General features: G+C 43.7%; 1 protein-coding gene across 1 annotated transcript; it reads right to left on the bottom strand.

Annotated features, from left to right (window-relative positions):
- Nucleotides 1–18,690: 18,690 nt before the first annotated feature.
- LOC124670505 (probable peroxygenase 5) lies at nt 18,691–21,750 on the bottom strand. The gene is made up of 6 exons (XM_047210021.1): nt 21,531–21,750; nt 21,300–21,413; nt 20,754–20,839; nt 20,584–20,678; nt 19,992–20,117; nt 18,691–19,018 (listed from the first exon to the last, which is right to left on the bottom strand). The coding sequence occupies exons 1-6, from the start codon at nt 21,616–21,618 to the stop codon at nt 18,868–18,870; spliced, it is 660 nt and encodes a 219-aa protein (XP_047065977.1). The 5' UTR covers nt 21,619–21,750; the 3' UTR covers nt 18,691–18,867.
- Nucleotides 21,751–24,868: the final 3,118 nt, after the last annotated feature.

The following is a 24,868-nucleotide window of genomic DNA, read 5'->3' as shown; positions in this document are numbered from 1 at the left end:
ACTAGGAAAAATCATTTTGTTTGTTTTGAAATTTTTGGGATGTTACATCTTATAATCTGATAAACCCTAGCCGACGGCTTACAAGATGTATATGTAGGCGGTGCCAACGATCCGTACCGTACCGCGGGGGGCTGCCGCCCCCCCACACCCCCTTCGGCCCAAGCCTACCGGCGACGGACCTCGCTCCGCTCGTCAGAAGTTAGCATCCCTTTAGTATATGCATTTGGATCACAATATAACAAACTCCACCTTGAGACAAATTCCATCTTGTAGCATAAACTTCAACAATCTCCTGAACAACAAAGAAAAACACTTGCTGGCATCAACAGCCACTTGGACTAAATAGTTATACCAACCAAGCTCGAGCAAAGCTCAAACATGGAAACAGGAACTGGCTTTGTCATCATATCAGCAGGATTATCATGAGTACTTATCTTGCATACCTTCAGTTTACCTTCAGCAATAATGTCGTGCACATAATGGTACTTGATATCAATGTGCTTTGTCCTCTCATGGAACATTTGATCTTTAGTGAGGTATATTGCACTTTGACTGTCAGAAAACAAGTTAATGCAAGAATCATCTCCACAAAGCTCAGCATACAAACCTTTCAACCAAACAGACTCTTTGCAAGCTTCATTAATTGATATATATTCTGCTTCGGTCGTATATTGGGCAACAACAGGTTGTAGCGTTGCCTTCCAACTCACAACACATCACCAACAGTGAAGACATAACATGTGAGGGATCTTCTCTTATCCAAATCGGCAGCAAAATCTGAATCCACATAGCCTACGAGTCCCTCACCGGTCTTGCCAAACTTCAAGCAAGCTTCGGATGTGCCACGAAGGTACCTGAAAATCCACTGAATAGCTTTCCAATGTTCTTTACCAGGATTAGCCATGTATCGATGACCAAACTCATAGCATATGACAAATCAGGGTGAGAACATGCCATGACATAAATCAAGGAACCAACAACACTAGAATATGGAACTCGTGACATGTACTCAATATCTCCATCAGTACTAGGACATTGCAATGCTGACAATTTAAAGTGAGGAGCAATAGGTGTACTAACAGACTTTGCATCATGCATATTAAAACGATGAAGAACTTTCTAAATATAATTTTGCTGACTAAGAAATAACACACTAGATTTTCCGTCTCTTGTAATTTCCGTACCTAGTATTTTCTTAGCAGCACCAAGATTCTTCATCTCAAACTCACTACTTAATTGTGATTTTAAAGTAGTGATCTCTTTCTTGCTCTTGGCAGCAATCAACATATAACAACAAGTATATTGGTGATCCATTAACAAACTTGATATAAACACAACTATCATACTGAGATCTCTTAAACTTATGTGCAATCATGAACGAGTCAAACCTTTTATACCATTATCTTGGAGACTGTTTCAAATCATAAAGGGACCTCTTTAGCTTGCAAACAAGATCCTCATTACCAGGCACAACAAAATCTGCAGGTTGGTCCATGTATATCTCCTCCTCAAGCTCACCATGTAGAAAAGCAGTCTTTACATCTAGCTGCTCAAGCTCAAGATCATGCATGACCACAATACCAAAGAATGCATGAATGAAACTATGCTTCACAACCGGAGAGAATACATCATTATAATCAATACCTACAATTTGGCTGAAACCTTTTGCTACTAACCTTGCCTTAAACCTCAGAGGCTCATTAGGAGACAAACCTTTCTTTCTTTTAAATATCCACTTACAGCGGACCGCTTTCTTTTGTTTAGGCAAGGGCACAACATCCCATGTTCCATTCTTATCAAGCGATTGCATCTCCTATTGCATAGCAGAAATCCACTTCTCGGGGTCAATGGATGCAACGGCCTCAGTATATGTAGCAGGTTCAGTATCATGCTCCACCTGTTCAGCACAACTCAAAGCATGGTGAACAAGATTACATTCTTCAATTAAACGAGGATGTGGACCTTTGTTATGCTTCGGCCCAAGCCTACCGGCGACGGGCCTCGCTACGCTCGTCAGAAGTTAGCCTCCCTTTAGTATATGAATTTGGATCATAATATAACACCTATCCCCACCTTGCTTCCTCTTGTGACACTTGGCGAGCAGGGAGACCACTTCCCACAAAAACTGTAGCACCACAACGCGCCACGTGTTGCATGTGGAGAGAACTTCGGACCTTCGCGAAGGTCGGTCTTTTTCTAGAGATTTTGGTGGCATTATGGCTATTCTCTCTTAAAGGTGACCGTAGACGGTTGGCAGGGCCTAGCTGGGTAGGCTCGTTGGGCTTTGGTTGGGCTGCAGGAAAAGATGAAAGGAAAGGAATTGGGCTGCCAACCCAAATATAGGAGGAGGTTTTCCTTTCTTTTTCAGAAATTTTCTAGATTTTTTTCTCAACATGTTTTGCTATTTTGAATAGTATTCAAGTTTTAACTTCTCCGATCTTTTCAAACTATCCATGACCTTCTTAATATCTAAAGAAGTTCCATGTATTTTATTTGTAAAACCTTTTGAAGTTTTTTTCAAGCCATTTAAAACAGAGTGGGGAAATAGCCAGAACTAGGGTTTTTCAAATTTATTTCATTTATGCATTTTTCTAACGAAATAACATGATGCTCATGATGGACAAAAAACCTTGATTAGGGTTTACTAAAACATGGATGCTATAGTCTCCCCTAACCCTAACCCTAACCCTAACCAACTTATATGTTGAATCTCTTTTTTTTTTGGCAAAGCATAGAACTTTCGTGTTTTGGAGTGGGCTGAAAGGGCACGAGTCCAAAGGCCATTGTTAGTTATTGGGTTGGCTTCATGCATGGCCTAGAGTAAAATTAGTCCAGCAGGAAAGTTCAATGGTCTAGATAGCCGGAGGCAACCCCAATTTAAATATTTGTTACTCCCTTTTTTTTGGCAGCAGGGTCCCAACGGACTCAGGGAAGATGCCGACCAAGATGCATCTGCCATGTCGTACATTGCGTCCCGAAAGCCCAGCCCAAGGCAACAACCAACCCTAGCGCTTCATCTTGCCCCCAACCTCCAATTGTAGCATCACTTCTCCACAAATGGCCTAGCCGACGTCTTCAAGAAGACACCAACACCGTGGTGCCGCCGCCTAGTCCGACGGACCGACCCAAGAGTTTCACCCGGTAACCGAGGGGAGGAAAGTCACAGTGTAGGCCATTTGGGGATGACAAAGATGGAATAGAAGTATAAAACAACCTGCTGAATTCTTGGATAGCTACAGGAGAACCTTGCCCGATATCAGAGAAGGAAACCAGAGTGAACACACCAAATGAAAGAAACCAATATTTTAAATCAAGGGGGTTCAACTAGAAAAAAAATTAAAGGGAGACTCCAGCTGGAAACCTCCTGAAGCTGGATGGCATTGCCTGAATGTTGATGCGAGCTATGTAAAAGAATGCCAATCTCTGCCTCCCGGGGTGCTCTTGTCCAGAATCATCTTGGATATATTGCCTGGTCCGCATGGAAAGTACCACCAGATTAGGATAGTGATGAAACTGCTGAAGCTTTCGCCTGACTGTAAAGTACTAGTGATGAAACTGCTGAGTCGGCGTCCAAAAGGAAGAACCGTACCGTGCGGGATGCCCTTCATAACCAGAGTTGGGTGGCTGACATTGCGATTGACGCCTTCACCATAGGGCATATGGAGCAGTATGTCCGCCTCTGGGAGCTTGTCTCGAACATCAACCTTACTCCTGGCACTGAGGATTCCATTGTCTGGACGCTGACTCCCAATGGTTGCTACTCGGCCAGATCTGCCTACAAGGCCCAGTTCATGGCGGCTTTACCTTGCCCCTTCGGCAACATCGTCTGGAAGACTTGGGCTCCCCCGAAGTATCGTTTCTTCGCCTGGCTTGCTGTCCAAAATCGCCTTTGGACCGCTGATCGTCTTGCCAAAAGAGGGTGGCCACACCCTCCTACTTGCCAGCTTTGTAGATGCTCCCCGGAAACGGCCCGACACCTCCTTTTTGAGTGTCGCTTCTCCAAGAGAATATGGATGGCAGCGGCCTCGTGGCTATCTTGCCCGGACCTTATCCGTTGTCTCGGCACCGGGAGACCTAAGGTGCTGGAATACTGGCAAGCTATGCTAGAAACCCCACCTCTTCTACTAAAGGCCTGCGAACTGCAATTATACTAATTGCCTGGGAGATTTGGAAGGAGCGAAATGAGCGTGTGTTCAACAATAAATCCTCCCTACCCTCGGAGATCATGCTCAAAATAAGGGAGGAGGGCAAAGACTGGATTCTTGCCGGTGCTAAGGGCCTAGCAGAGCTCGTGGGCTGACCATATTGTAGTGGTTTTCTCTTTCGAGGGAGGGGGTATGTTTGCCCCCCCCCCCCCTATTTCCTCCTCTTTTTTTGTTTTATGGCTCTTGCCATCCCCTTGTTTGCTTCTCCTATATTAATATCTGGTTGATACGGTGAGAGCATTGTGCAGAAATTATAAGAAAACGGTAAACAGTAAAGACCAATGAAGGGATAGATCGTCCCACGTTTGAAGTGGTCAGATATACAACGTCTTGCAACTCTACTACCTGACTTCGAGTTCAGGAATGTTGCTAGAGAGGACAACATACCAGCACATGAACTAGCTAGAAAGACTCGTGTGAGTTGTACTGGTGGCATGTTAAAAGGCTCAGCACCTCCCTGCGTATTGGAGCTGGCCTTGAAAGATTGTAACCAAAACTTAATAGTGGTGGCACTTACAAGGCTCGGCACCTCCCTGCGTGTTGGAGCTAGCTGGCCTTGAAAGATTGTAACCAAAACTTTGATTTTAATTAATATATACCACTAGTTTCAAATAAAAATACAACATTAGCAAGGCAATTGTAGTACTTCCTCCGTTCCTAAAAAAACTTCGATTTTTTTTCTAGATACACATAAATCTATAGCTAAAACATATCTATATACCTCTGTATCTAGACAAAGTTAGAAGTTTCTTTTAGAAATGGAGGGAGTATATATATTTGTCATGTTGTATTTTGATCAACACCTGGTATATTCTTACTATAGTGTATCCGTTCCTAATGCAATGTGGCAGCCAAATAATTCGTTTGCTTGTTATCACTAAGCTATTATACTACCTCCATTTTAAGGAATAAGACGCACACGTATTTTAAGACGAATGTTGATCATAAAAATTGAGCAACAAAATCTTGATTATATTATATGTAATTAGTATCGCTGGATTCATATTGAAAAATACTTTTTAATGATACTAATTTCATACAAATAATGTTTATCTATTTAAAGTAATTCTTGGTTAAACAAAAAACACATAAAACGTGGGCGCCTTATTCCATGGAACGGAGGTAGTATATACTAGCTCCATTCCAATGAATGAACGTTATATTATTTTTGAAAAGTTAAACCATCTAAAGTTTGATTGATTTCTACAAAAAATCATTAACATGAAAAATACAAAATCAATATTATTAGATATATCATGAAATATATTTTTATAGGAAACCTATAGAATATCATATTTGTTGATACATGTTTCTATAAGTTTGATTAAAGTTTACTTAAAGATATTATTTGTCTTATTCATTGGAATGGAGGTTGTAAGAAACTGCTAAGATGACCGAAACGAAATGTTTCTTATTCAAGCCGCTAAATACTGCAAAACCAAAACACCAAAGTGGCTTGGCTTGAGTGGAAGGACCCCACACAGATTTCGTGGGTTCTAGCAACCCTTGTGCCCCGGGGGATATCTATATCGTTTATGCAGCCACATATATCATAGTTGGGAATGGGTGCAACTGCGCAAGATGTCTTTTTGGGAGGCTCCATGGCTCGATGTAAGGAAGTCCAAAGATTTTGCGTCTCTTATTTTTTCTATATCAAAAATGAAATCTTGGAATGTCAACCAAGCCATGAAGAACAAGGCTAGGATTGGCAAACTTAACTCTAGTGAAAATGTCTATTTGGAGCATCTCGTATAATTTTTGGAGTTTTGGGTTCCCTTGAAAAATGTGAAACCTGATGACAATAGAGAAGACGACATCAATTGGAAACTCACGGCAAATAGGCAATACTCATCCAAATCGGCCTATGAAGTGCAATTTTGGAATTAATATCATTCATCATGTATAAGACGGTGTGAAAAGTTTGGGCTACTCCTCAGGCAAAAAAAATACGTGGCTCCTAATGCACAACAAAATATGAACGGCGGACCGCTACAAAATAGAGGGACCAAATTGTGGGTTATGCCACTTTGCAAACAAGAAATAGAGTCGGTTTGCTGCATTTTTGTCACTTGTCGCTACACTAAGCGCATTTGGCAATTTGTGAAAGATTGGATGGGCATCCACGACGCGCGTCCATCCAAACCAATGGGTGGGCATCTCAATTCTTTTAGCATGACTAGTATAAATGCCTGTGCGTTGCCACGGGTTTTCAAATTTTATTTCTCAATGCACTTATATAATTCACAACTTACTATGAAAATCACGATCTTTTCTGAGAAAAAAGCACGATAATTATATGTATAAGTCAATAAACTTTCACCCTCCATAAGGTTTCATACAATTTTGCGCTTTCTTTTAAGCACTACTCGAACATGGATGATCCCAAAGTTCATAAATTTCAAGCCAGACAGATAAACCATTACACTATGTTCACGTGTAATTCCTAGTCAGACAGATAAACCATTACACCTTTGGAGAACCAGCAGTTAATTGAACAACACAAAATCATAAATTTAATAATATAACAAGACTACAGAAGTATTTATTTACAAAAGAGAATGCAATGTACAAAGCTGGCTATCTATGAAGGAACCTGTGCTCTACAAAGATGGCTAGCTATGTAGTTGATGCATTAATCTATTATGCTCCTGGATATGAGTAATGTCTGCTGAGGACCTGCTGTTAGCTCCTAGTCATCGGACCTCATCCATTAAAGCGCAGCTCAGGTGGCGGCTCTGTGATGAACTCCTTCTCTGCATTTCACAAGTTCACACCGTAAACTATGGTTATTTCCTTGGCTTAAGGAAACAATCAACTAATGATATTTACTAATGATAATAGTGTCAACCGTATGCAAGAAAGATGACTCCTCCAAGAGACACTGACTCTATAAATGTTTGAGCAACAATATAAACTTAAATGGTCTGCAGACAAATCGATTTGGCATGATTTGACCAACCTACCAGTTACCCCAAGTGCCTGGAATATTAGGAAAGGACAAAGCAGAAATATTTAATATTTCAGTCGTGTATAGTTGGAAGACTTGAATTTCATAATTTAGCAACGATATACATTACATAGTATGACAGTAACTACTTCAGACGTCAGTATATAGGCTGTTGACTTCAAACGGGCACTTTTGCTAGCATATATAACACAACAACTTATTTTTCTAAAAAAGATCATATAATGTATCGACGGATTCAACATAAAAACAAAACCAGGTAAGATGTAGCCACATAATGAGTCTTCCACTTTATGCCAGAAGGGAGAGTATATGCACGAAGTATTACTCGGTAAATCCTGTCACATTGCAAGTGAAAGAAACAAATTCAACGTGTCTTAACATATTAATATATAACGTATGGTATGTCTTCCCTTCATACTCCCTATACTACACAGCTACACTACATATTGCATGATCGAGCCAGAGATGAATCTGTAAAACTATAAACAGAATGTAGATGCTATTTAAAACTACACAGTGATTCTCCTTATCTACTCCTTTCCGTTTGATTTTCTAAACGAATTTTTGCAATGACAAAATTAATAATTTTTAGAAAGGAATTTGAACCGAACAAAATAGAAACTGAAATGTGTGGTTCTTTGTAGATATAAAAAGATCTTATGTTTGCATTGGATCACGGGTGATGATCATAGGACCTTTGAGCGTCTCCTTTGCATGCAACATGTGCCAGCAAAGAACAAAATCTGGTCGAAACAAAAGCCAAGCATAAGAAAAACCACAAAGCATCAGCGATAGCAAACATAATGGTCAATCGGTTTCTTCCAAAGAATAAATGTATACGAGACATGATAAAATTCAGACCAGTTCAACAGCTAGCTAGGCCTTGCCTCCTCTAGTACTGCTGCAAGCTCATGTTTATGTAGCTTATTGCAGGAAGATTCAGAGTTCTCATCTTGCTTGCAAAGAAATGAAGAAAACTGTGAGAAAGAGCTCAAAACCACACCGCACCTCTGGCTTTCATGCCGATTAGCACGTCTTTCAAGCCTAAAATCATCTACAAGAACAAAAAGATTTATTGTCCAGGAGAAGTCATGGACAGCGTATTAGCAAAGTTCATATGTGATTTCATAGGTAAATGGATGTTCAGTATTACAGGAGATGCAGAGCTAGATGAGCTCCTAATCCTGATTGGGTTTCCGCTCACAGATTTTCCAGGAGAGTCTTGCCGAAAATTCCATTAGTTGCTTTGATTAAGCAACTGCAGTAAGTATTCAGTCTTTCCATCTTGAAAGACTTTCAGAAGTACCAGGGATCATGATTTTGACAACAATTTGCAAAAGGGTTCACAAACAATTTCATTAAGTGTTGAGTCATCCTAACATGAAAAACCAACCCGTTGCCCGTAAATACCCATCAGCTATGGTAGAACTTAAGTAGATTTCCTAACACAAAATTCACAATGTGTATTAAGCATTGCCTGAAAGGTCCGACTACTAACACAGGAACTTAACAATATACTTAGGATAGGAATGTTTACGGATGATACTGGATGACAAGCCAAATTCTAGTACCTCAGAGCCTCCAGTGAGCTCACAAAGTTCATGACAACATTAGATGGATATCTCCAAATATGCACATCCAAAGAGATAGTAAAAGGTTTACCCCACTGGGAATCCTCCCTTGGCACGGTGGCTGGGTGAGCATGATGATGCACATGGCTATGAGGAGGACAGCCATAATTATCTTGCCGAGGTATCTCCTTGCGCTTCAGATCAGAGAAGTCCGCGAGCAGGATGGGGTTAGTTCAGAAACGCCAACTCATACACATGCACACACTTAAGTAAAAAGGCTCTTAGCATCAAATGGGTATGAGAAACAGCACAAACTATCATGACTGTCAAGTAGAAATGCATTTTCTGGTTGCACAAGCTAACACGTGAAAGTGTTTAATTAGCATATACCATGCTTCCTCAAATCCTTAGTAGAACTGTTATACATGATTGAATTTTATACAGGTGAGCGGTGTCTGATTTTCAAGCATAATGAAATATCGCGATCTGTCCATGGCTCGTGCTGGTGTATTTCGAGCGAACCACAGTTCTTCGGCTACAAGTGTAACAATTCATAACAATGGCTAATATCAAAGTTATCCGCAAAAAAAGGCTAATATCAAAGTTGTACAGCAATCCTTATGACTGAAAAAGCACACCAGTTTTGGCTTGCCTAGAAATCCTATTTTGAAGGAAAGGAAACTGTGTAAATAATAAACACTCTATGATTTTGCACAAATTCGATAATTGATAGGAAGCATTTTTTATCCAAAGAAGGGAAAGCACTCTACAAATTATGTATTGGACTGGTAGCAATTTTTAACAAACAGGGGAGACTGTCACATGCCTTATATAATATAAATATGCTTGACGAAAAGAGAAAAGCACTAACCTTGACATACAAAAGATAGGCATTCACACATAATGCTAGGTTGCTCAGGAGGGTTCCAGGGAGTTTTGGTCCACCAAGAGATCTCATGTGAGCATCACCGACAATGGTAATGACAGTATGACTGCTGAATCTGAAACAGTCAATGACACCATTACAAAGTCAGTTACCAAAAATTTCAAGAACATGCTATGAGGTAGAACAGAAACAAAGCCAACAACCGACCATATATTTCCAGCCAGGCCTCAAATATTGACAATGCAGTTTTGCAACTTGTGCTGTAAGGCACCTGGAACAAACAAAAAATTCAACATGCCAGAATTATACACTCCAATTGTTCTATACAGTTACATAATAGGTCGTGCTCAATTGAAGAATACAGTTGTTAGCGGTCAAAAAAAAAATACAGTTGTTGCATATTATTCAATACAGTTTCCATTTCAGAAAAGTCTTGCCAACTCCGTATGTATGGATGTGTTGTTTAAAAGAAGTAAAACGTGCTACTTAAAAGAAGCAAGCAAGAGAGCTTCTTACGATTTTCCTCAAATAACTGGTAGTCTGTCCAATTGAGTTCTTAACATCTTATCTTAGTGCAGAGAATGAATCACTTTTGCTATGGTTGAGTATGAATCTATAGTTCTTGACAGATCTGTAGGAAGGTTCAAAGATGAACAAAAAATCATGATATTTCGCATGAAGGATAAAATGGAAAGAGGAGCATATGTACTATATACACTGTATATTTAGAACTGTACATATTCACATTAATAAGTTGTATTATATGTTCACGCTTGAGTAAAACTATGAAAGGCAAGCCAAGAACATCTGTATTATTTTCCCCCTTTAGGTGACTTCTCTCAACCAACAAGTATTTAGAGCCTTGGCAAGAGGTAACAGTACATGAAAATTAATCATATGCTCAACATTGAAAATTTGATAAAGATCATATGGATTTCCTTGTAATCATGCATTGCCTTGTCGATTTTACATTGCATTGAGCTTATATCACCATACCCATTGTTGATCTTAAATTTGCAGGGTTGCTAGGCAGTGGGAACTGGAGCAATAGATCATGCAGACCTGCGCCGACTAGCCGGAGACGATGGCGAGGGCGAAGCTCCTGGGCATCGTCATCGTTGTTGCAGCGACGGCGAGCACAAGGCACGGAGCCCCTACCCTAAACCATAATATGAAGCGGCAAACCCATCCAAAAGGGAAATACTGACTTTCTAGTAGACTCTAATGTAGCTACTGTCAAACCTGGTACATACATTTCGTTCAAAGTGTATTTGATTTTGTTCAAAGTGTATTCTCATTGTTTCTAGCTTCTGACTCCCGTCTTTGAACTAAATCCTATTTAGTATCTTGTCGAGGTATGCCATAATTCTCTAATGCAATGCTCGAACAATGTTCTTATGACATTACATAATTCTCTAATGCCTGGGAGTAATTTAGGTTACTTTTCTCAACCAACAAGTATTTAGAGCCTTGGCAAGAGGCAGCAGTACATGTCAATTAATCATATGCTCAACATAGAAAATTTCATAAAGATCATTTGTATTTCCTTGTAACCATGCATTCCCTTGTTGATCTTACATTGCATTGACCTTATATCACCATACCCATTGTTGATCTTAAATTTGCAGGTTTCTAGACAAGTGGGAACTGGAGCAATAGATCATGCGGACTGCGCCAGACGAGCCGGAGACGATGGCGGAGCTCCCGGGTGTCGCCTTCGTCATTGCAGCGACGACGAGCACAAGGCACGGAGCCCCCGCGTGTGTTCGCGAGCGCCGGCAATCTCCTACGCACCACCTCCGTCGTTGAAGCGACGGGGAGAAGAGCGGACCAGATGGCGAGCAGAGCGGCGGCCCCCGCAACGGCGAGCAGAGCGCCGGCCGGAGGTGGAGCTGCTAGCCGCAGCTCCCGCAACGGCGAGCAGAGTGGCGGCCGGAGATGGAGCTGCCAAGTCCCAAACAGGTTGTGCTTAAGAACTGATAGATGCATGATCTTAAGACCTCACTTCTGCAACTTTCTTTTTCTCCAACATAGTATTTTGAAGCTTAAGTTGCATATCTTGTAGTTCATAATTTATACCTATATCCAAAGCAACAAAAATGTCTTGTTCCCTTTCTACCTTGGCCTGTGACAGAAGAGCCTCGTAACACTGTAAATATGAACATAGGCATATGAGTATATCAAATATATACTAAATTATCCACTATATAACAGACACTATCTTCAAGAAAAACTATATGCTAAGATAGAACAAAAAATTAGATACCATCTTGTGCATCATTTAGCTTTCACCATGGTTGGTCTAGTAATCTCTTTCATAAAGCTCGTGCAATATGTATATTGACGTACATAAAGTTCAATGAGGCACATATGGGTTAAGAAAATTGAACTGAACCAGCCACTATGGAGTCCAGACATTTACTGAATAGTGAAGCAAATAATATAATGGAAGAACTAAATAAGTGAAAAATGCCCAACAAAAAACAGGTGGCAAATGTGGAAGTGCATTCAGAGGCACATGTGGAAGCTACAACTACTATATGGTACAACTAACTGTTAAATATGGCATCCTCATTATTACCAGGCCAACAAAAAACAAGGCTACGACTTTTACAAATTGGACATCATAGTATTGCATCCAAGTTTTGCGAACCATCATCCTTCTTTTATCCAAATAAATAGCAAGGTTCAGGAAAGCGGAAAAAAGCGTCGCTTATGCGCGCTGAAGCGCAATGCGGAGGCCTTCCACAACAATTGCATAAGCGCTTAAGCGGGAAAAGTGCCGCTTATGCGCGCAAAAGCGCTAAGCGAAAGGCCACCGCACCAATTACGCTTAACGCTTTCTTGGACCTTGATAAATAGATCGATAAATGTTTCCATAGGGACAAGTGGAGCCTTCAATATATCAAAGTCAGTGGCTTGCTCAAAGTCCTCCATTGTAGAGAAGCCACTTGCTATCACAGACAGCAATTTAGTATGGTCTTCAATTCTTACTTCACCTAAAACCCATAATCCAAATCCTGGTTAAAAACAAAATGTGTGATAATTATCAATGCAAACATATTTTTCGCGTAGAAAGAATTTAGTTACCTAATTAGAGTATGGAAAAATAACTTGTACAAGCCATCATAAGACACCAAATATTTTGTTACCCTCGCAAAATCATTTTGTCTAGAGGATATCACAAACTACAACAGCACGACAAATTTTGTACACAAGACTTGCCAGAGATAAAATTTTAAATTTGCACAACTAAAGTTTGGAAACTTTGATATTGCAATATCAATCTGGCATCTTATATACATAAACAAATACATCTAATTGATAGAAAATCAAGAAAATGCACTTGTAGTTCTTCATTAAACCGGTGAAGGTAATACAACTCATGCACTCAACATAATTGGAAGATGATGTACCGAGGTATGTGTTACTTCAATGGGATCAAATATGTGTGTATCCTATATAAGAATCCAGTCAAAAAGGAAGTTGTAGGAGAGAAGAAGCAGCATCACATCATTACCGTATCCAAGCAGGCACCAATGTCAGCCTCACCCTACATCTTCCCCACTCCTATCGTTTTTTTAAGCCATCATCCCCGCCAGGGCCGAGCCAAGATACCAACCTGATTTGCAAAAAAAAACTCTTGTTGGTAAAACAATCAGAGAAGGCAAAACAATCAGGGTATGGTTCGGGCGGATTCCCGGTCCGAGCAGCGCCTAGACGCCGGGATTCGACCGGCCCTCCTCACTCGCCTCCTGGGATCAGACCACCTCGCAAAGATCTGAGCAGCTGCGGCATGACGGCGGAGCGAATCGGGGCGGTGGGCGGCGGGATCGGGGCGCGGAGGACGGTACGAACCCTAGGAGGAGCAGGTTGGGGCTCGCCGGCGGGAGTGGTGGAGGCGGGAGCAGCGGGCGGAGCTCCATGCGAGGCAACCACTGACGGGTGGATTTGCTGGCCTTCGAATCCGGCGTGTGGATGTGCTGGTGAGAAGAGGCGCACGGAATCGTCCTTGCAGGGGCGTGTCCCACGACGGCCCTCCGTCGCTCGCATCACAGAGAAAAAGAGAGGAAAGCGGGGATAGGTACGGTGTCCGTGGGGTGGTCGAAGGACTGCCAGACGGCGCCGCCGGAGGAGTTCTTGAGCACCAGGTTGCCGCTCTCCTGGACGGCAGCGGCGGTGACGCCCTGGTTGGCGGTGTTGGAGGACCAGAGCACGGTGTTTGAGGAGCCGTTGAGCAGCTGCAGGTCGCCGGTGGAGGAGAGGCGGAGCGAGCCCCCCGAGTCGACGGAGGCGCCGGCGCCGGCCGACCAGATGGGGACGCCGCCGGCGTAGGAGACCGAGGCGACGGAGAGGGACGGGGAGGTTGGGGATGGACCGAAGGCGAGGGAGAAGGTGGAGTTGGGCGACGGCCAAGGGGCCGAATTACCTGGCGTGAGCGAGCTGCCCAGGGGCATGTCCGCGCCATGGGAGAGGAAAGGGAGAAGCAAGAAGCAGCCGCAGCAGAGGAGGAGGGCAAGATCCCCTCCCCGTAGAGACCGCATGTTTCTTGGCACGGATTCTCGGGGGAAAGGCAAAGGGAATTACCGCCGCCGAATCCGGGTTTAATTGGGCTTGGCCCAGTTAGACGCGCGCGGGGAGAGGTCGCGGAGAGGAGTACGACGAACGTATTGTGGCAGTGGCAGAATAAGGATCAGGTTCCTTTTTTTTAAGTAGTGTAGATGTCTGATGGATAAATTCTAACCATAAGACCATAGTAACCCTAGCTTTGCTGGTCATATGGAAAGTTTGGAACGAGCGTAACGCAAGAGTGTTCCACAATAAGCATGTCACACCCTTTATAATCAATAATGTCAGGATAGTAGTCCTTGTAATTTTTCTTGTTTGGGCTATCTTATCAAAATGATTCTCCTTAATGAATACATTGGGCAAAGTATTTGCTCTGCTTAAAAAAGTGCTATGAATGTGTGCACTATTTCATAATTGTTGTTGCAGATTGGGATGATGTATCTATTCATGTTAGACATCATCCGAATTTGTGACAAGAGTTATTAAAGGAGTACAAAGCCATATGTAGAAGGTAACTATTTTTTTTGCTAAAATCAGAGATATGATCGATATCAATCTCGAATTTGTTTTTGATTGATCTTGAAAAAATAGGGATTTGGTCAATATCAATCTGCAACGGAAAATAAAAGGACTGATTCGTAACAGCAATCTGTGACGTGAGATTGGTGTGACTGGTAGAGAGATCGATCTGATCTCCCTATGGCGGCAGCGCCGGCAGCACTGCATCACGGTGACCCAACAATCAGATCTTGGTCAGATCTCCCGCTGGACCTCGCCGCGGCCGTGCTCCGGAGCCTCCCGCCACGGCCCCTTGACCGCGTCCGCTTCGGCGCCGTGTGCACGCAATGGCGCGCCGCCGCGCGAGAGAACCCCGCCATGCCCCCGCACTTCCCCTGGCTCGCGCTAGCCGACCAGACCTTCTACAGCCTGCCGGACACCGCCTTCCGGCCGTTGCAGGTGCACCTCGACGGCCACCGGCAGCTGCCGCACGCGCAGACCTCCTGCGGCGAGTGGCTCGTCTTCGAGCGCCACGACGGCGCCATCACGCTCATGAGCCCACTCTCCGCCGCCGCCGGCACCATTGTGCTCCCCGGGCTCCACACCCTCATAGACCCTGCCCACAACGGCGAGCCTTACAAGATCGCCTACGACGACGTCCACGGGCCAGTCATCCAGAAGCTTGTCGTGTGCTCGGATAACCTCGTTGCCGCGGCGGTGGTGCACGAACACAACGTCAAGCTAGCGCTGTGCCGGCCAGGGGGGGCCTCGTGGTCGTGGGCCATCGTCGGCGGCGTCAATGTCATCGTCCAAGACATAATACTGTACCAGGGGCAGCTCTACGCCTTCGGCTTCGACAGGTGCCTCACCGCCGTCTCCATCACCGTCGACGGCCACGAGCCGGCCGTGTCCAGCGTCGACCGAGTCATCAACAGCGGCTTGGATTCGTTCCCGTTGAACCCACGCTACCTGCTGGAATCCGGCGGCGCGCTGCTCATTATCTCCAATTACACCAGTAGGTCGGGAGGCGGCCACCCGATGGCGGCTGCGGCGGCCAGTTTCACGGTGTATGTGGCGAACTTCGAGCGGTCGCGGTGGACAATTGCGCGTGCCGACATTCTGGAAGCGGTGTCCGACGGCCGGGCGCTGTTCCTGGGGCCATGGTGCTCCCGGTCTGTCGCCGTCGGTGGGCACGACCAGCGCGGGAGCGTGGGAGGAAACTCCATCGTCTTCTTCACCTATGAACGCTTTTACGACGACCGGAAGAGGATGCGCTTCTGCTGCGGCGTCTTCAACCTCAAAACGCGACGGTTGCAGCAGTCTCTCCTGCAGACGTCGGTGCAGCCTCTCGAAGGTTTCCGGGCGACATGGCTGTTCCCTCCCAGCCAGGCATGAATTCGTCAGTTCTACCACCGCGCAATAATTCTGGCATTTGCAAATCTTGCATCGTCGTGTTTGTATGAGTACTACTATTCTCCTACATCAAAAAAAACTACTAGTCTCCTATGCATTTGCATCATCGTGTTGTACGAGTGATTATGTAAGAGCATCTCCACTAGAGAGGTTCTAGTAGTTTTATTGGGGTGGCCGGTTCGATTTGGGCTCACACAGCGCGTCCTTAAAAGTACCGGTCGATTTCGAACCCAATAAAAGCACCGGCCCCTATGGAGAAGGCGCCGATGGTGGATTGTCTCTTCCATGTCCATTTGATCATTTAGCATTGGATAGCTTGTTCATGTCTTGCAACGTATTCATGTATTTGCTAGACGATGGATGTCCTCGCCATGTACAAGAGTCGAAATGGTGACAATGACTTCCTTTTCATGCATTACTTCAAGAAGCTTGAGGGTTGCAAAAGGTGGACCGTCGTCCGCCTCACTCTCAATGGAAAGGATAGCGTCAGAGAAGATGGACCGGTCGCAACCGCCTCCACCGAGCGCCTCATAGGCAACAAGAAAGCCAAGACCGAGAGGAATGCGGCGCCACCATCAACGCCTCCATCCAGAAGATGGTGTCGTCCTTCTCCATCGAGAACAAAGAGACGGCGGATAGGGACGTCGCCATGTGGAAGGCAATGTTGGAGATGCAAGATGTGAAGATTGGGTTGGAGAGGGAGAAGGTGGAGGCGTCCAAGATGGAAGTTCAAGTTGGTGTCATGATAGCCACGAACGAAGTGACGCATCTATCATCGACCAAGATAACTCAAGAATCCAAGATCTTGATTACGGATATGGAGAGCATGGATCCATTGGTGAGGGCATGGCATAAGATGTACCGCGAGTGCGTCGGCAAGAAGGTGACGGCGGCGCAAGCTGCGGCGGCGTCCATGGTAGCATTGACCCACATGCATGCGCCGGTGTACATGCCCACAACGACATCGACGGACATGGTTGCGTCCCCTTCCATGCCTCCGCTAGCGTCCACTGAGCACTTCCTAGTGAACGTGGTGCCCCGACAAGGAGGATGTCGTTGAGGTGCAACCGCCGCTGACGACATACCTGTGATCATTTGGCCTTGAAGCCCAATCTTATTTTTGGCAGCCTGACTATGAATGACGACGATTTGGTTGCCGAATGTTGGCCTAGACTTCTTTTCAAAAACCTTAAATTCGAATTTCTATCCATGTTTGTAAGTTTTATTTATTTTTTGGTTCAAATTTCTTTATTGATACCGTCATAATGGAGCCACCAGTGTCTGGAATCCTTTCCAAATCGGAGGAAAACGTGCCGACGTCCTCCATATGCTCATGCCGGCGAATCCGTCGATGCTTATTTGGGGTCGCCGGTGGGATGCTCTAAGCTTGAAATTCACATGGTGCGTCTAGTACTTCACGTGTACCGCTTGCCAACTGCCAATTCCCCGCTGAAATATACACTTCTCTCTAACTGTAACTGCGACCCTGGGACAGTTCTATAGCTTGGTGGCTGTAGGACGCGATCTCCAATTCACCGCACCCGCGCTGCCTACCGGGACGGCGGGACCTCATCCCGGTCCACGCCGTGCCGTGCGTGCACCGCGGGGGTGTTCCCCAATCAGGTGCGCGAGCCCCAACCCAAACTCCACCTTCCCATGATCAGCTACCACTACCACACCAACAACCACTGGTGGCACGACACGGTTACCATTTGCATCCGCTTGCGCCTGCTAAGGTCCGGGTGCAGGTCCAGTGGCATGTAGCAGATTAATTCCCCAGACCGGAGACTCTAGATGAAGAGATTGACACCTGCTCAGGCGATATGGTGCTCGCGCGCATAAGGCGTTCGAAGGAATGCAGCACAGGGATGTGGTTCATTATGACCCTGCTAAATTATCACCAGCAAGTGCGAGTCAGACTGGCTGATATAGATTCCGAGAAAGGAAGAAGATATCCACTGCTTGAAGATTTGGTCAGCGAGAAGAAAAGCTGGGACGGGTGAGAGGAAGAAGGGAGCTAGAAAATGAAAGGTGCGCCCCACTGCTCCTTTAATTTCTCCTTCCGTTTTATTTGTGCATGTTGCATTGGGTGAATATGAAAACAAGGTGTCATTCACATAGAGCTTAACATCAGGGATAAACCGGGTCAAAGCAACCCCAAAATAGCCCTGCACGTAAATTTGATTGCTATATGATGATGGAGGGCGCAAATGAGATGGTTTTGGCGCAACTATTTACTTGGCGCTGATATAGATTACTAACCTCCTCTTGTATTGCACACACCAAGCCAAAGTTCTCCTCCATAGCATTTGTTTTCCAAAATAATGAATCAACACTACTATCAACGGATAACATAAGGTGATAAGAATATGTATATGACTTATGAGAAGAAGTATGATTATTGTAGAATATGAATCGGACATTGTATAACTGCATCAGACTAAATAGAGCTTAAGATATGCAAGTGCAAAAACCAATTGCAGTTTCAAAAATTTAGTGTGGCTTCTTTTTATATCACAGCCAAAATCTAACACAAATGAGTATAGAGGAAAACAAAAAAAACACACTATGCAAACGCACTGCTTAATAATATGTATTGTATTTTACCAGCTAACTGAAACACATTGTGTTTCCTTTTTCAGTACTTATGTGCAACAAAATATACTTGCCCGATAAATATCGTATTTTACCAGCAATTAATATTTTATACACATATGCTTCCCAAATTATGTGGAATTCATATTCATGTTAATCCCATCACATTTCACTTCGAGATGACCTCCGTTTTTCCTCCAGCTTGACAAACTCACTCGCATCATATATGCCTCTTATGCTATCCTTGTGAAGAAAACCATCCTTATCACTTGAGAGCTTGTATGACAGGCCCCACTCTTTTACTGGCCCTCCCCTATATTCAAAAGAAATGAAAACTTAGGAAACTTTATGATCCATATTTATCATTTGACCCTTTGGTGAGTTCCTAAGAGGAAAGTTAGATACACAAACCTAGGTGATAGAATCATATGGCACACGTTCATTAGTTATATTCTATGTTGCCCGGATACGGCGATACGGATACGGATACGGCGATACCGCGATATGGCAATTTTCCGAAAACACGGATACGGGGATACGTTTATATATGTATAATAAACATTAATAATATATATGTATATATTGCTAATTTTTGCGCAGCTTTATTCTCCAAGGCTTCCAAGATCATCTAGCATCTAGCTCTCGTTCATCTAGTCGGCTTCATTCAAGGGTTGAAGATCTAGCTCTGGTTCATCTAGTAGGCTAGTAGCTAGGCCAGGCATCGACGCCGGCGTAGCCCAGCAAGACAACACGAACTATGGACCAGGACCATGAAGAATCAGAGAATGAGAGAAGTGGAGATGGGATCACGGGAGGAGGGGAAACTTACCTTACCTGCAGTCCGGCACACGCACAGTCCAGCGGCAGGCGGCGGAGGGGGCTGCTCCACGGCTGGATCCCTTCTCTGGTGAGGCAGCGCAGGCCGCCAGCGATCAGTTTGTGTAGCGGCGGCGAGACCCTAGGTCTGGAGACGATCAGGAGGTGAAAGGACGAGAGAAGGGGCTGCCGTGCTGGTCGCTTTATACGTTGACTCGTCCACGATTAGGGTATTTTCGTATCCGTAACGTATCCCAGTGTATCCCTCACGTATCCGATTTATTTTATTAATTGTTTTAACGAAAAATCGGCTGATACGGCTGGGATATGTATCCGGCGCCGTATCCGATCGTATCCGACCCCTGATACGTCAGTTTGGGGCCGTATCCGTGCAACGTAGGTTATATTGACAAAGCCAAAGTTATTGCAAGAATGTTAATTCACAATAACCAAGTGCCAATGAAAATTACCATGATTGAGGGTCTAGTGGATCACGATTTGATAAGATCAGCTCCTCCACCTCCAAGGATGTCAGCGCATCTGATCTAACTTTTGCATGCTTTATGAATATTTCTTCAAATTTTTGGGGAACAAACCTACAGCTTCACATGCTCAGTAGATGTATAGAGATTTGAATAAACTGAATAAATGAAAGAATAAATTACTAAGCACTGCGGTGTTATCTCACTAGAAAAAATGCTAAAGCATAGATATATTATATCAGTATATCACCAAATGTTCAAAGCTATGTCAATAATATTTAAGTTGGAAGTTAGAGCAGTAGGTCTCATTTGTTTAGTGCATGTGCTTATTGTGTTGGATATGCTAATGCGACATATTATACATTTGTTCTTGATGTAAGTCCCACCTCAAAACACCATAGATTGATTATGATATGACCGAGGATTGGTACTGATTTAACCACTAAACCCAGAATAGGTTAGGATATATATTAAAAGTCTGAGCAAATTGTAGCCTGTACTTTTGTTACTTTTACGTTACAGTTTAAATCGTGCACAGTGGCATGTACAAGATATCACATAAGTAGGCGATCTGAATTACCTTCCATTAGCATCGTATGCACCTGTATCACTTCCATGCATCCCTTTGTGGATTTGGTCTATGTATATATTAATCTGGGGCAATGGCGCATTAACCTGAATGTAATACCAAAATTGTAAATGCCAAGTCCATTGTGTGAGCGCACATGTATATCTGTGAGGGAGTCATACCGGGCTCGTTTTAGGACCAAGAGCAGCATGTACCGAGGAGGCAGACTCTCTAGAAAATGCAACATCACAACCAAGTGCAACATATCCTACAAGACAAAGCATATTAAGGTAATAATTAACATTTGCTTATTAGTTATGTCATATGGGGTCCAACATATACACCCAGCCACAAAGATGAGGAGAGGATGCCACAAGGAAATCCTTTTTCTTTGTTATCCTACAAGACAAAGCATATTAAGCATACAGACTTCACCTTATTTGTTATCCTTTTTCTGAAATTTTTTATAGTGCATATCAAGAAAATCTAGACATAGCAAAACTGTTAACTTGAGCTACCTTAGAAGCAATTTTTTGGATTAATTCGGCGCAAGTAAAGCTTCTGGATTTTTTTCCTATGTACGATTAAACCATCTAGTTGAGCTTAGTTTCTGCTTGTCAAACAGTAGACTCACTATCTTATTAGAAGAACTGCAGACACATGTGATGGTTCTGACTCTCAACAAGAACAATTTCATTTTGCAGAATCAGATGCATAACAACAATCACCTTCAAATGTTTCTGAAGGAGTAATAATTCCATCCTTGTTACGGTCGAAAAAAGAGACATGTTTTTGGAGTTCCGTCATGTTAGCAATATCAAGATATGCCGTCGCATGCCCCCCTTAATTAGAAACATAGAAATGATATTCATTAGACAAATCTTGAACTAACAATGATATTCCTGGAAGGAACATCTCAGAAACAGAAGAGCAAACTGCAACACTTATCAAGGACTTACAGCTAAATACCCATACAAACAGAAGAATAGTCACCGGCGTCATCTGCAGAGAGGCCGCTGCTGACGATTGTCGCCAGCCCACCATCATTGGTGGTTATTTCTTCTGTGGTTGTATGAGTGGATGTGCACCTCACAAATGGAAACGCATGGCCCTGTTTAAGTAGCTCAGGGAAGAGCTAAATATGAGGTAGTCATCTCTCTGTGGTAGTACTGGTCCCTCTTTCTTCTTTTCTGAAATGAAGTACATAATTGTCGTTGGAGAAATTATGATTGATGTGCACGGCTATTGAATACTAGTTTTCTTGCGTGCAGGTAATGTTTGCAATCATGAGAGAGGATATGGGTAGGTGTAAGTAGAGAACAAAATGTAGCCACATGTTACATAACTGCTATGCGGTGGTCCTTGTGTTCACTTGGCAGAATCCAAACCACAGTTTAATAGAACTTCGGTTGGGCAAATTATAAGAACTTTCAAAAAATAGGAGAATCTCTTAATTCCCATTTTTCAGTAATATATGTTTGGGTAGAAAACCTTATTGGCTGAAGAACTTATGAGACTGAAATTATTGTAATTAATAAAAATTATTCTGAATCATCTGCTTGTGGAATCAGAAACAAGCAAGTGTTGTAAACGATGAACCAAAATATGAACTGAGAAAACATTTATTTGGGCACCACGCTAGTCTTAATTTACAGATCTAACAACTCACATAAAAGTATAACACTTTTTTTTAAACCTTTTTGGAAATTTATTAGAACTCGGTCCATGAGTCAACTTCTCGAGATTTCCGTTTGGGCTAAGTTTTCCTTGTTTGTATCTGTACTTTTTCTGGTTTGGGTCGGCCCATTTGTATGTCCACGTCTTTTTAAAAGTTATTTAAGGTTGTTGTTTTGGTAGGCCTTTTTCTTGTTGGGCTTTTAATCATTTTGGTGAGCTTTGTATTTGGGCTGTTTCTTTTGTGATCTTTTTTGTCAAAAATGACCACGCAGCTGTAGCTGAAACCTCTATTGGAAAGCCATGCATTTTTTTTTTTTGAAGATGAACCATAATATATTATGCAAACAAGCCGCCTCATTAAAAACCTTCCAGTCCCCTTCGGTACCCTGGAAGGAAAAGAGTGCGTAAAAAACTTGCTGCTCCGGAGTTACAGAATGGTTACATCAGGTTGACAGAGAACCCAAACAACTAGGGACTAAACGTACAATCATTTGCGATCACCTCCGAAACACACTCCGGATGTGACCCTCTAAAGGATCCACTAGCACCACTTTTGCCTAATTGCGCTAAAGCATGTGCAGCACCGTTGCTCACGCGATCCACCTTTGTAACCTTAATATGTCGATAAATCTTCAAAAGCTCCTGGCCTTCAAGATGAACACACCAGCTGGGTGATCTATCATAGCTCACAGAACTCATAATTTGCACAACTCTAGCACAGTCAGTCTCTACAATCACGTTGGTGCACTGTAGTTTAATCGCTTGCTTAATTCCATCCAAACAGGCAAGGGCTTCGGCCTCCTCAGCTGATATGCACCCTGGGAGGAACTTCCATTCAGTTAGTATGACTCTACCGCGATGGTCTCGGACAATCAATCCCAGCCCCGCCTGTTTTGTTGCTACGTCCCAACCAGCGTCCACATTGACCTTCAAATTAGCCTCTTCAGGAGCTGCCCACTTAGAGTTGGTAAGGCCCTCCGGTTTGTTCACATGTATTGGTAAAATCGGTAATTTTCCTTTGGGGTCTGGAGGAGACTTGATGGACGAAAATGTATCATAATAGTTGCACAGGTAAGGAACTGATGCAGATATAGACGCTTTCCCATCCGCATGGACTACATCATTGCGGTGATGCCACACCCTCCATAGCAAGAAGATGACCTTAGCTCGTGTCTCAGATTTCTCGTGATCAAGCAAGTTCAGAAACCATTCCCGACCAGTGTCCAGGAAAGCGCTCTCAGGTGGTAGCATCCAATGCTTCCTCATTTCCGTTCTAAGAGATCGGGCCATGGTACATGTGATGAGCGCATGGTGTGTATCTTCCTGCATCCGGCCACAAATCGCACACATAGGGTCCTCTTTCGGAATGCGACGATGCAAGGCAGTACGAACCGCAAGAGTTGAAGTCGCTGTTTTCCAAGCGAAGGTCCTAAGTTTCGGCGGAACATTGGCTCGCCGGACCGGGTTCCATATACTTGTCTCCCTCGCGGGAAGAGCTAGATTGCCCTTCGCTAAGCGAGTTCAACACAGGTTGTATACCCAAACGATATGCCGATCCGACCGTGAAAACACCATTACTCTCTGGCTGCCAGGCAACAAAATCCTCACAATCCCGAGCTGGAAGTTTGATTGCTAGTATCACCTCGGCATCCTCAGGCAAACAGCAGTCCCTCACAATATCCTCCTTCCACGATCGAGTAGCTGGGTCTATCAGTTCAGAGACCCACCTCCTTCTAGCAGTACCTCTCCTTCCCATCAAATTAAAAACGTTTGATCTAGGCAGCCAGTTATCTCTGAAAATCCTTACACTAGTACCAGATCCAATCCTCCATATAGCTCCTTTCTTCAACAAATCAAGGCCAAAAGAAATACCCTGCCAGGATGGCGAAGGGTTTTGGATGAAGGCAGTATCCAACAAATTTGCAGATGGGTAATATCTAGCTTTCAACAAACGTGCACACAAACTGTCCGGGAATTGGATCAATCTCCAGGCTTGCCTTGCAAGTAAAGCTTGGTTGAAAATATGCAGGTTCCGGAACCCAATGCCACCGTGGGACTTTGGGCGGGCAAGTTTGTCCCAGGCCAACCAATGCATACGGCGTTTATTCTCTTCATCGCCCCACCAGAAATCTCGGATAGCTTTTGAAAGGTCCTCAATTAGGCCAGCGGGGAATTTGAATACTCCCATCGCATAAGTTGGTAAGGATTGAAGAACAGATTTAATTAAAATTTCCTTAGCAGCACCCGACATGTACTTTTCAGCCCAGTTATTAGCTCTCTTCGCAAACTTCCCCTTAATGGGTTGAAATTTCCCGCTTTTCATTTTACCTTCCGGCACAGGTAGCCCAAGGTATTTTTCCTCAAAACAGATGGTTTCATACTTCAAAATATCCTTGATCTCAACCTCTACCCCAGCTGTGACGTGATTGCCATATAATATAGAGCATTTTCCCAAGCTCACCATCTGGCCTGTGCCTTGCTCATACCGATCCAAAATGGATTTAATAACTTGGGCCTGATCAACAGACCCTTCGAAGAATAGGAGGCTGTCATCAGCAAACAATAAGTGAGAAATCCCCGCTGCTCTTCTGCATATGTGCAGCTCCCTGAGAGCTCCATC

This window comes from Lolium rigidum, chromosome 1 (genome assembly GCF_022539505.1).
Source record: "Lolium rigidum isolate FL_2022 chromosome 1, APGP_CSIRO_Lrig_0.1, whole genome shotgun sequence".
Lineage (NCBI taxonomy): Eukaryota > Viridiplantae > Streptophyta > Magnoliopsida > Poales > Poaceae > Lolium > Lolium rigidum.
Note: the sequence above shows the minus strand (reverse complement) of the source record. Positions and strands in the feature narration are given on the sequence as shown.

What these genes read in the sequence shown, in the direction of transcription:
- LOC124670505 (XM_047210021.1), bottom strand. Translation starts at nt 21,618, where the DNA reads ATGATGGTGGGCTGGCGACAATCGTCAGCAGCGGCCTCTCTGCAGATG. An exon ending in TCCTTCAGAAACATTTGAAG is followed by an intron (nt 20,840 to 21,299) that starts GTGATTGTTGTT and finishes TTTGTCTTGTAG; the next exon opens with GATATGTTGCACTTGGTTGT. An exon ending in GCATACGATGCTAATGGAAG is followed by an intron (nt 20,118 to 20,583) that starts GTAATTCAGATC and finishes GTGAAGCTGTAG; the next exon opens with GTTTGTTCCCCAAAAATTTG.